Raw genomic sequence first — 13,327 nt, 5'->3', positions numbered from 1 at the left:
AGCACATTTTATACAAGCCCTGACAATTGGGCTGACACAAGTACTGACAGTACTTGACTGCTCATAAATGAGCCGACTACACACACTCCCAAAATTATTCCTTACGAGGAATAACTTCCTAACGGCCTCTTGGTTTATGCACTGCTACGGCCTATTGTGCGCACGGTTTTACGCACCCAGTTTACGCACTGGGTTACGCACCCGATTACGCACCAAATGTTGAGCTTGTCTCTCAACACTCTCTATACAACAGTTACAACAATATGACAACAACATTCATAAGTGATTGCCCTAAGTCATATTTATAGTTATATGAACTTAGGGCTATTTACAAATATAGCCTCAATAGGCTTGCTCAAAACATATTTACAAATATGTCTTCTCTTTCGGTTCTCACCGGCTCCATCCGATCCGGTTTCCAGATCTCTTCCGGTTCTCACCGGATCCTCTTTGACCAACACTCTCCCTTCATCGCCGAGATAGCCTCTACCTTCGCCGGAAACGGTCTCCGGCCGTATGGCCCTCACAGGTGACCGACTACCAGGATCTCTGATTGTCCGAAAGCCGACTTCTCCTCGGAGAAGGTAAGCCGAGCGCCCTCAAACCTCTGCAATATCTTCTTGCAGTCAGAGATGTGGTTCGCGACAAATCTCTAGCATTCATCTATCCCAATTGATTCGTCCTTCACGTCCTCCAAACATCCCTTGATCATGATGTCATCCAAAAACGGCATGGTGATGTCCGGGATGCAGTCCCTCTGCACCTTGTTCATCACATTCACCATGTGCGCCACCAAATTGGTTCCCCCTTGTAGTAGGGTACACATCTGAACCAGGCCGAGAGGGCTTTGCATCATCGTGATGTCTCTAAGCTCCACGGCCATTTGGAACTAGTCATACCTGAAGTATAAGTCGTCGACCGAGTAGTTAGACCTTCTAGCGAAGGCCTCCGCAAACTCATCAATTGTTGGACCGACTCCTGGATTTCTATTGGTCACCTTGTTGATCTACTATAGGTCCTGAATAAAGCGTAGTGTGTTGTTCTTCTTTAGCACCGTAAACCACCGATTCGAGTACGGGGCGCTCGACGGTTCGAGGATGCCCATATCAACCTTCTGCCTGAGCAACTCCATCAATTTTGGGATGTGAGCTCTCGGCACCGGAATTGGTTTGAGATTCCACAGTGCGTGTGGTATCGTGAAGATCACCATTGGCTCTATGATCGTCGGGTTGATGCACCCGATCTCCCCCGGCGAGAATGCAAAGGCTTTCCCTTGCCTTCCAAGCATCCTCCGAAACTGGTCCTCCTCCATGGGCAATAGGAAGCCACCCCCACCAATCTTAAGCTTCTGCAACGTCTCGTCGGTGAACCGGTGTCCTATGTCGGCCAGGTCTCGTAAACTTGGGTCCGCCGCGACCCCTTTTATCCATTTTGAGTTGTCTCCGGCAAGGGAGCTGCGACTGGCCTCACCGTTCAGTCCACAATCTTGTACTTGGTGTCTACTCGGGCGGTCTAATCCGACCCGATCATCTTCCCGAAGTCCGCGATGACTTCGTACATCTCGATGGAATTTACCGAAACGACACGGTCTTCGCTAAGATCCTCTTTGACTATCTTCTCGATCTCCCCGATGGTGTCGTTGAATGAGACCGCCTCCACGTTGTTACTGATCTCGTCGTTGGAACCTACGGCGCCACATGCCTTCAAGCGTCCTTCGACTTGCTTCTTCTCCCGGCCACTGATGTCGATTATGGTACAACCTCCATTAGCGGAGGGCTAAAATTTCCTCCCTAGTATACATGTATGGGTTTCTTCCGGTTGTCCAGACTATCGTGGCCCCACGCCTTGATAGTCCTCTCGAAAAATGTTCTAAGTTCTCGCCGCCGAGAGAATCCCGGTTTCGTTCATGATTCGGCCTTACCGTCAAAAATTGGACTCCCACTCTATCTCTTTGTTTGTTGTTTTTCTGCTCTCTTTACTATTACACACACTTTCTTTTCTTCTCAGTTGTGCACTCTTTGTTCTCCATCACACATACTCTCTCTGTCTCCACTCTTATAGTTGCCTTATTTTATATGCATTCACACACACGCACACACACACACACATTTATATAACGATACTTTCGGCCCTTAGTCGATCCTTAACCGGTTCTCAGCATTCACCCGGCTCTCAGTTGTGGGTTCTACTTGAGTGGAAAACCCCCACATTAAATTACTTATTTTATCATTATCAAGGATGTTTAATATATGGGAAAAAGATATAAAGTGAGATTCTTTGCAATCTCTCATAGCCTATCACTTGAATGTATCTTGGTATGTCACATATTAGCAATCCCACTATCAATATTATTATCAGTTGTTAGATGGGACATCTAAATCGACAAAAAACCTCAAATGAAGTTGGTCACACAAAAAAAAGGTTTGTACATCGTCGGTATTCTTCATTATTGAGTATCACATTGACTCATGAGTAGGAATCAAATCCTTTGTGTGTTGTTATACTACATAAGGCTATATTGGAAAGCTCTTAGCCAAGGCAAACCATAACATTAAAGTCCACTCCATTTAATGTCCTCCAAATTGAGAGAGACTCTGAATGGCAACAAGTTCTCCAATAATATCCTCTTTCTTATTAGTTGAGAGAAAATCATTTCAAGATATTCTAAAACATAGATGCCCAATGTTAAGAAGAAGTGGTGGTCCAATTTATTCACTTGCACATGCACACAATTAAATTGTATGAAAAAACATGGGCCAACTTATTCTCTTGCACATGCACAAAGTCATACTACGTCATAAAACTCAACTAGTAAGTGTAGCAAGCAAAACATTGAGACTCCACCCTACCATTAAACATTGATCATGTATGAGGACCTCGACATTTTCACTAGATGGATTATAACACATGTAAGATACACTTTGTCTGAGCTCAGGAATTTCATTATTTAGCATAGATGACCATATGCTTCAAATGTCCACTTCTCTTAAAAATGTTACGTGAACTTAAAGTTTAGTCAACTAACTACAACATGTTTAACAAGCCTATAAAAAGGGCAATTGAATCGTTAACAAGTAAAACTATTCTAAACAAACAAAAAGCAATTTGAGTTGGCATTTTCTACGTGTTGTCTCCCAATTTTTTTAAGATCGCACATATGGACATATATGCATCACATTGGCATTTCTACTTATTATAAAAAATTACGCTCACAAGTATAGTTGTAACTTGTACTGCTTTAAAAAAAATGATGGGAAATTATACATCAACCACTATGTACTCTTAAAGTTAGGCACACTTTTTAATTAGTTTTTTGTATTGTGCCTAACCTAATGCATTGCCAACAAAAATCCACTAGCATTTTAACAAATGTATTACACAATGTATCCTTATGCTTGGAATTTCAAATGCAAACTCTTAAATATCCTAACTTGTTATTTTATAGGGGGCTTGTTATCGTCGTGTCTAGATTCTAGAAATAGCAATCGGCAATAACTCAGTTCGGTTCAACGTTTTGACCATTTAGGGTTGCCATTTGATTATTCTTTTGAACAACCTTTTCATTTCTAAGCCTAATTGTGACATTCTAGGAAGAAATAATGACAATTTTAAAATTCTAAAATTGAATTTCAGAATTTTGAAATTTGACCTAACTTGAAAACCAAAAGCGAACTGCCAAAACGTTGTTTTAATGGTTTAACGGTTTGGAAATCTCTAAAACCGATTGGTTTGGTTTTAAAAAAAAATAGCGGTTCTGTTTGAACGGGTTTTTTTTCCAAAAAATAACTACTTCCATTAGTTAAGTCCATGTACATAGGATAATATACAACTCATATCTTACAGGCCAACTTGCATGGCGAAAAAGAAAACAACATGTATAAAGGAATCAACAAAAACCTCCTACCACTGAGCATAGAAGTACTCGGATGCATACCCTCAACGTGAGCCTCATACAACCCGAATTCAGCATAGACATCCTCCAATCACTTCACATGGCAGCACCCATCTATATGTTAGTTACACTCGGAGGGAACAACCACCGTGGTGGCTGATAAATCCACTTTGCTTTGCCATCCACCATCTGCAACATTGGAGAACCTCTCCATTTCAGAAGCAAACCAGTTTCGGTTTAAATGGTTTCGTGGTTCAGTTTAAGTTTCAATTTTTTTTTAATGGTTTAAGTTTGACACCCTCAAACCGAATGAACCATTGCTAATTGTTAACTAGAAGCTCCAGATTGTTGAAATTATGTGAGAGGTGTGCCCAACTTGAATTTAGATTTGGTACATCATGTGATTTCAAATCATAGGGTTTGCAAGAAACCATATCCAAAAGGAATTACACCTTTTGTGCAAAAGTAGAATTGAGAAATTGTTAAATCATTTCTAATATAGTCTCTTTTTTATTAATTTTATGGTGGTTTTGACTTAGAGATGCAACATTTTGCTTGTATTTTAAATGTAAATCTTTTTTTGAATAATGGATTGGTTATCACTTGATTATATGTGGAATGACATCTACGACACATAATCATACAAGAAAATTTGTCTGCTTCTTGTTTAAGATCAGGTTTTCTCAATATGGGTTTCATGCTAAAGGCCGCATTGCATTGTAAAAGTAGAGACATGATAATATGGTTTCATTTAATAAGAAAACCATGTGCATTTTGTATTATTATCTCAAAATATGCGCCCAACAAACTTCATGAAACAAAAGAAAATATAAATATAAATATAAATTAGTATTGGTGTGGAAGTATGTATGTATATTGAAATCAAGCAAGGTCGACATGAATACGATGTAATTTGTATGATACTTAGAAGCCAAGACACATTCTCTCCTAAATGTGAGTTGAGTACTCGTAGTGATGTGAAAGTGGGATGAGTAACTTATAATAAAAAAGTGTGTCTTTATGTGTTTGTGTTTGTGTTTAAAAAATAGAAGGGACAACACCATAACAAAGTTAGGTTGCTCATTCCCCTATGATGTGAGTGAGCACTCCCAATGATGGGAGTGGTGTTAACAACAACTTGTTATAAAAAGGGCATGTGTGGGCGTGCTTAAAAAACAACACCACCAAAAATAAGAACAAAGCAAATTTGGTCGTGACAATGACCAAGTAGGTTGGGTGCGAGGATAGATATTTGATATTCATGAGGATAGAGGTTTGATATTCATCGGCCAGAATACGAACGTGATGGTGGGAAGTTTGTGGTTAGACATACACCAAGGGGTCATAAGACACGAAAGTGTATTCGGCTGTTAATCCTATATATAGGTCGATACTTTTGGTTTCACACTCGTACATGCGAATTACATGACATAATGGTGTGATGTTTGTGGTTAGACAAACACTGTGGGGTGTAAGACACAAAAGTGTATTCGGGTGTTAACCCTATGTTTCTTTTCTTTTCTTTTTTGTAAATCAATGTTTGTTATTAAAACAGGATGATAATACAACCCTTGCTATCTTCACAAGGCCCCTGCGCAAGGATGACATGCACAAATCGAGAAATGGACCCTATCTATCTATCTATGTATCTATATATACATAAAGGTCGATACTTTTTGTTTCACACTTGGGCGAGTGAATAACATGATATGTTGGTGGGAAGTTTAAGTTAGACATACACACCGGGGTGTAAGAAACAAAATTGTATTCAGTTCACAATTGGATATACATAAAGGTCAATACTTTTTGTTTCACACTTGGGTGAGTGAATAACATGATATATTGGTGGGAAGTTTAAGTTAGACATACACACCGGGGTGTAAGAAACAAAATTGTATTCGGTTCACACTTGGATATACATAAAGGTCGATACTTTTTGTTTCACACTTGGGTGAGTGAATAACATGATATGTTGGTGGGAAGTTTAAGTTAGACATACACACCAGGGTGTAAGAAACAAAATTGTATTCGGTTCACACTTCGACGAGTGAATAACAAGATATGTTGGTGGGAAGTATAGGTTAGATTATACACACGGGGACGTAAAAACCGAAAGTGTATCCAGTCATTTAACCCTATATATAAAACTTTTGGTTTCACACTTGCGCTTCATCTTCGCTCGCAAGTGAATTACGTCGTCTTCGCCCACAACATATCGAAGGGTCCATAAGAGGGTTTTGGGGGGTGGGGCATCTTGTGTGGGTGATACTTGTAGGAGCTTGGGAACAACTGAAGGATGTAAAATTGGTCTGTTTTCTGTTTCTTTTATGGAAGAAATTATGTCACAGTGACATGAAAATGAATCAAGTTCAATGAATTATATTGGAAATACATTGTGATCAATTATGTAATAGCAACTCAATGGATGCCCTTCCATTTGTTATTACAGTGTTAGTGTTATTCATTGTAGTGTAACATAATTGTCAATTTGATGTGTTATATAAGTAAGCATTTAGAGCAGAACTAAAATGGGTGGTTATGTGTAAATGGGATTATATGTGACAAAAAGATTTTGATTTCAATTGTGAGCCAGGAAGAGATTATTCCGCCTGTTTCTTTTTGGATTCGGAAGGACTCCGGCATTGTCTTCTTCTTCTTCTTCTTTTTTCCGGTAAAACAAAATATCTGGGACTAAGTTTGCGTGTTTCCGAGGTTGGAATGCAAACCGATCGGAAATTTCGTCCGATTTTTCGGGATTGGAGGGAGTGGCAGAAGGAAATTTATTGAGCACATTATGATGATACCTTCATTGATTGGAGAGGGGAGGGGGGGGAGATTCAATTCAATTGATGTTGCATGATATATATACATATGTATGTATGTATGTATGTATGTATGTATGTATGTATGTATGTATGTATGTATATGTCCTGTACATGTGTACATGGTCAAGGGAGCAATGGATATGGCAATCAAGCAACATTGGATGATGATGATGATGATGATGATATGGAGGAGGAGGAGGATATGTACAGATTAAATAGGTTTCTACAGTGCTTCTCCAGCATATTCACAGCAGCTGAGAAATGATCATCATCATCATGAAGGATTTGTTGATATAGTTGGTCACTAGAGATGTGATCATCATCACATTGTAGAGGCTCCATGTGGGCATCATTACCCAGATGGTGGTGGATGAGATCAAGGTCAGGAATGTGAAAAGCATGGTGATCATGATGAGGTGGAGGGAATCCAGGAGCAGAATCAGATGGAAAGGCAACAGCAGATGAGCTCATGTGATGATGATGGTGATGATTGGAATTGGAATTGGAATTGGGATTGGAATTGGAATTGGAATTGGAGATGAGGATCATGTATTCCTGCACAGATGCCTCTGTGCAAGCATTGAAGAAGCAGAAGGAGGCTATGGTGTCGAGCAAGGCGAGGAACGCGTGCGCGAACACGAGGATTGGAGCTTCCAGGAGGCTGTGCAGAGATCCTGTGGGGATGCCAGGATCAATGGCAGCAGAATTGGCTTGCCCCGGATCTCCGGCATAGCCATAGGTTCTTCCGAGGATTCGGATTTGGAAGATGAATTCGATGGCGGCCGAAGCGGAGCAGGAGAGCAGGAAGAGGAGGAGGGCCGGCTGGATCCTTCGCCTCTTGAGGAGCGCGAGGGCCGCGAGGATGGCCGCAAGGCCCGACCTGGCGCCCGACCCGTGGAGCCCCGCCACGGCCACGCTGAGGTGGAGCACGGTCAGCGCGTGCGGGAGGAACAGCACGAGGAGCGCGGCCAATGCCGAGTCCAGCACGGGCCCCGACACTCGGCCCGCCCCCACGGCCCCCGCCAGCCGCACCAGAGCCCCCCGGACGGCCACCGCGGTCACGGCCACCGCGCACACCAGGCCGAGCCCCGCGAGGTGCGTGGACACGAGGCGTGCCCACGCCGGCGGGCCCTCGGACAATGCCTCATCCAGCCTCGCACGCCGGCCCTCCCAACGCGCCCGCATCACGTGCCACGCCGCGACCTTGGCCAGCATCCCAAGCGTCAAGACCACGGGCAGCACGACCGCCTGCGCCGCCAACGTCTCCAACACTTGTCCGTACACGAGCCTCTCGAACACGCACCACGAGCCATCCGCCCATGACATGGGATCCATGCTCCCAATGCCATTCTTCATGTCACTACTTGTGCTTGTATTCTTATTGTTATTGTTGTTGTTGTTGTTGGTAATGTGGTGATACTCTAGTGCAAGCCATGTGCCCGCTTCCTCTATCTTCCGAGCTATGTCTCGATTCATCAAGACTTGCGAAAGTGTCAAGGATGAGACGGGGAAGATGAGCACGAGCGTTATGAACATGTGCATCGGCAGATCCCGGCGTAGAAACACGCTCGATTCCTTCAAAATCTCGATGACATACTCCATGTCCAAACTTATTCTCCTTCTTCTTGCTCCTCCTCCTCCACCACTTCTTCTTCTTCTCCTCCTTCTTCTCAATCTCTATTTCCTCCCCCTCTCCCCCCTCCCCCAACTATACACAAATGTCAAACCTATACAAAACACAAGAAGAAGGCTCTAGGTGGTCTTTTCTTTCTCTTATATGTGTGTGTGTGTGTGTGTGTGTGTGGACTTGTCATCATTGCCAATTGGGATGTTGGTCATCCAAGATCCCTAGAGGTAAAGATTTTCTCACCAACATATATTTATATCTCTTGGTCTTCCTTCATTGTCCTTCCTTTCAACCTTAAGTTGTGTGACTTGTTACCATCCATTTGTTCTTTTCCTACTAGGTTTGTGTGATGTGGCATGCCTTAGGGCTTCTTCTAGAATGTTTATGGATGTGTCCTAAGGAAACCTCTCTTTATCTCTCTCTACATAGAGAAAGATATACATGTGTATGTTGGTGCACCTTCTTCAAAGTACTTTGTGGATGTAAAAATAACTTTTCTCTTTTTTGTTCTTTGTTTGGTCTTGTCCATTTTGATTTCCTTTACATGCAAATCATTCTTCTCCTCTCATTCTTGTTTCTTAGAACTTACAATACCGGTGAAGTTTATCCTTTTTCTTTTCACTTTGTCGCCACGCTTTGTAAGTCGTTGATGGATGGATACATGAGTTCTGCCCCTCTCACCATCTTCCTTTACCCCCCACCAAACATTAATGAGCTTGTAAGTATTGATAGTTTTGCCTTCTTTCAAATGTAGTGGACTTTTCAATAAACAGTTGATAACATTGCCCTTATCTAGAGAGAGGGGGAGAGAGAGGGTTTGAGAAGTCCACTATCCAACTTCTTATTAAAACTATATTCGAGAATGGAATAATCATTCTTAAGCCTTTATTCGAGGATAGAAATCAAGTTGTTATTTGTTTATTCTTAGTTTATTGTCTCCAATATAATATGTGTTGCATTTTATCCTTGTGTTATGCTTGCACTTAGTGGTGTGTCTCATTGTGTTGTGTGCACTTAATATCTTGTTTCTTATAAGATCTTTTTTTTTTATCCCACGTATTTTGGCTTCTAGAGACCTTATTATAATTTTTTAGCTCTTTCCACGTGGAGCATCATGTAATAACAATATTAGTTATTTCCTCGATAACCACTAGCACCTAAAGGTGACACTTCCTTACACATCTTTAAGGCTCAAAGGTATATGAGATCCGAAAGTAGGCTTTTCAAACACCTGATAACCCTAGTCCCGAATCAATTCAACCAGACCAAAATTTATCATGCCTATCTAAAACAAACATTGCCAAACAATTTGATATGATTGTTTTCTTTTCAAAACTATCGTTAGCTTTGGGTGGATATTGCAATCCCAATTGCGGCCCTAGGATCTATTTCCATGTTATGCGAGCTACATAATTTCTTTTCATCATTCTTGCCATTCGAATGGCCAAAATTAAGGGATTCCTTACATCAAAATGGTCTCTCTTGTATGCAATGGCTCAAACGAGAAATTATTGAACAAGACATCTTGTTTCCAAATATTTTTAAAGCAACAACCTTATGGTCTCTTTGCCCTTGGTATTTCAAAGACTTCACAACTTTGACGTTGTCTTCTAGTCCCCAAATTTAAGTTGTTCCTTTGACACGTTTTGGTAATTGTTTTGAGAAGTGTGACAATATGTGAAAGTTCCGAAGGTTAAGGTGTTATGGATTACTATGCTCCCAACTTTAAGTTGTTACTTTGACATGTGTTGTGATTTGTTTTGAGAAGCGTAAGAGTAATCAGAAGGATCCTAAGTTTAAGGTCTTATTGGGTATTGTGCTCAAACATCCATTGTAAGTAAAGATTAGAGGTGGAGGTTATAGACGGAAATGGAAATTACATTTTGTGGATAAATGTACAATGGGAGGAGGCTCTATATGCCTTTATATACATGTGTAGCGGAGGTGATGCACCTATGGAAACCATGTGCACCACATCATATCTACGGTATCTCCTTATGATGTGTGAATATATGATGTACTACCTTCCCACAAATCATTGCTCGTACCTTTTTGGTGTATTTACAATGATTTTTCAGTTGTCGGTATATTGTTCGAGTCCTACTTTGTACATCATATAAATTTTATGTTTTTATATCCTCAACTTGAGCCTCACCTCCTCAAGACACAAAATTCGGTTTACTTGTATCTAGTGTTTCAAAGTGAGAATCATGATATTTGAGGTATTATTAAAAATAATAAGGAAAATAAAATGCATTGTCTTCTATACCATACCTACAAATTACAATGATGGAATTCGGTAGGTGGGTATAATTTCAATATCAAGCGTTGCTATTCGCAACGTGTTTTTGGTATCTAAATGATGGTAGTGAAACAATGTGGACAAGAGCGAAATGAGCATAATTTGATGGGGATGTAAGATCTTTGTATGTATCGAAATGTGTTACCTTATTTTGAATTCTATCAATGTACAAATACAACATGTGAAACTTATTTCTATGTAAACTAATGCAAAATAAAAATGTTTTGTTCTTGTGTGCATTAGTATACAACATTCATATTTTTTTAACATGTTCATCATGAAAACTTACAAAAAAACATCAATTAATTATTCAAATGATCTAATGACAATGGATGAAGGGCTGGAAGAATGAAGTATTGTGTTGAGAGGTTATAAGGCCATCATAGGCCATTTCTAAACAAGAAAAGATTAATCATGTTATCACATATATGACATGTTAGTGCAGATGTATGATGGATATACATAAATCTATTTTATGATGTCAACCCTAGCTAAGTGGGTTTCCCCTTTCTCTGACTCTTGATCAAGTGGCACACATCCACGGAACAAAATACTCTATCAATATTTCATTTTCTCTTCATCTCTTGTTCTCCCACCCGTGGTACACACATTCTCAATGTCAATGTCTCATTTTCTCGTCCTCTCTCACACAACTGAACATAGTGTAGTCCACACACACACTCTCTCTCTCTCAACTCTATCTTGCATGTTATGCACAATGGTGAGTAGAGTAACACTTTTTTTATTGGAAAATATAGCATTATAGTTAGGATGTCAACATCTCTTGAAAGATTTGAGCATGGTTTCGAGTTCCTATTATTAGCACATTATATTATTATTTTTCTAGTCATAATGTATTTTTCTTTAGAGTAGCTTTCAACTATCAAGCAAAGAAAAAACATATTTGCATATTTTTAATAAAGAAAGGATCATATTTGAATTGGACCATACAACCAAGGCAAGTATATTCACACATTTGCACAGATGATAGACCCCCAAGAGGTGCTTTAATCTTGATGGTGCAATATCGACCTCATCCATCTTGTGACATAGAGTTGAGGATTATATATTCCTCCAACAAAGAATCTTTCATTACGTGTGTGGTGTATGGTAGGGCACCTGCCAATGATTTATTGTGCATATTGGTTGCTTCAAAAAGTATAGTCACACCAAGAAAACTTAATAAACAAGGCATTGTGCATTAAAGCACAAATGTCGAAGCACTACCTCCATATCAACGCAAAAGAAAACAAGCCCCATCGACTTATGAATATATTAAATGGTTATGAAGTCCTAAAGGTATTAAAAATTGGGCTAACCTTTCAAACTCTTAAAATATACCTTTTTTTTTATGAATATTGTTTGTAATTTTGATCTTTTCATGTAACATGACATTCGACGAACCTTTTAAAACCCTTGGTTATAGAACTAGTGAAAAGTTTCCAACATCAACAATTTGGGGTAAAGTTAACAATCTCTAATGTTTCCCTTGACATATATTTTGTGATATGTGTGTAAAAATCATGGTAGGGAAACAACTAAACATGATGGCATGACAAAGAATTTAAGCATTATGTGTTCATGTATTGATGAAGTAGTTTGGTTCTGGAGTAAATAATCTTAAATCTAATTGCATGACCTAAAAGGTAATGTCTATCTTTTTATTAAGTAGGTTATTAGTTCACAACGAAATTTTACACTTCCATAACCTCTTTATTTTTCATTGGACATTCTCTCTTTGTGTAATCCATAAGATTCATCTCATGATTATCTCTTAACAAGACACAAATGCTAAACTAAAATTAACAATCGGCAACGGTTCGGTTTGAACCGAACCAAACCGTGAAACTGCATCTTAACGGTTTAAACAATTCGGTTCAGTTTTTACGGTTTAAAACCATAGTTGAAATGGTTTAATGGTTTTTAAATATATATTTTAAACAACCTTTTCATTTTTAATCCTAATTCTCACATTTTTAGAAAAATCTTTAAAATTTTGAAATAATGAAAAAATTTTAAATTTGAATTTTGACCTAAGTTAAAAACCAAAACCAAACCCCGCAGTTTTAACTGTTTAATGGTTTAATTATTTGAATTTTTTTCTAACTGTTTTGGTTTAAATGGTTTCATGGTTCGGTTCAGTTCAAGTTTCAAAAATTTTAAACGGTTCGGTTTTGAGACTCTTGAACCGGACTGAACAGAACCTAACCGTTGCTTATTGTTAAGTAAAACGTTAAAGCATTCAACTCATCCAAGCAGGGTTGATTTTGGTGAGACGTGACGACTGTCACTTTTTTTGAGTTTGTGCTTTCTTTCATGACTTGGATTGAAATGAAACTAGTCCTAACACATTTTTCCTTTATAGAATATGTTAATCATAACATCTTTTGTACCATACTAAAACTCTTTTATCTATGTTAAAAAATTTTAAGGAAAAAGTACCAGGATACCCCTAGAAGTTTGTCTATTTACCAGAATGCCCCTGGAAGTTCCAAATTTACCAAACTACCCCTATATCCAAAAAAATACATTTTATAAAGTAATTATACACTCAAATCTTTGGTACATAGGGCTAGTTCGGGTCCATTTCTTCCATCTTTGGTAAAAAGGGCTTGTAGATTTGAGTGTATAATTACTTTATAAAGTGTAATTTTTTGGACATAGGGGTAGTTTGGTAAATT

The 13,327-nt window shown here is 39.3% G+C and overlaps 1 protein-coding gene across 1 annotated transcript; it reads right to left on the bottom strand.

The window, feature by feature from the left end:
• Nucleotides 1-6,247: 6,247 nt before the first annotated feature.
• On the bottom strand, nucleotides 6,248-8,501 carry LOC147859965 (uncharacterized). Its single transcript, XM_087324173.1, has one exon. The coding sequence runs from the start codon at nucleotides 8,317-8,319 to the stop codon at nucleotides 6,865-6,867; it is 1,455 nt and encodes a 484-aa protein (XP_087180299.1). The 5' UTR covers nucleotides 8,320-8,501; the 3' UTR covers nucleotides 6,248-6,864.
• Between the last annotated feature and the right edge of the window lie 4,826 nt (nucleotides 8,502-13,327).

The sequence above is a fragment of the Azolla caroliniana genome, unplaced genomic scaffold (genome assembly GCF_043228905.1).
Source record: "Azolla caroliniana isolate FFs.n. ecotype wild unplaced genomic scaffold, voAzoCaro1.0.p SCAF_9, whole genome shotgun sequence".
NCBI classification, from domain to species: Eukaryota; Viridiplantae; Streptophyta; class Polypodiopsida; order Salviniales; family Salviniaceae; genus Azolla; species Azolla caroliniana.
The sequence above is the reverse complement of the archived record's forward strand: the minus strand, read 5'-3'. Positions and strand labels throughout refer to the sequence as shown.

Coding starts and splice junctions, on each gene's coding strand:
- LOC147859965 (XM_087324173.1), bottom strand. CDS start 8,319: ATGGAGTATGTCATCGAGATTTTGAAGGAATCGAGCGTGTTTCTACGC.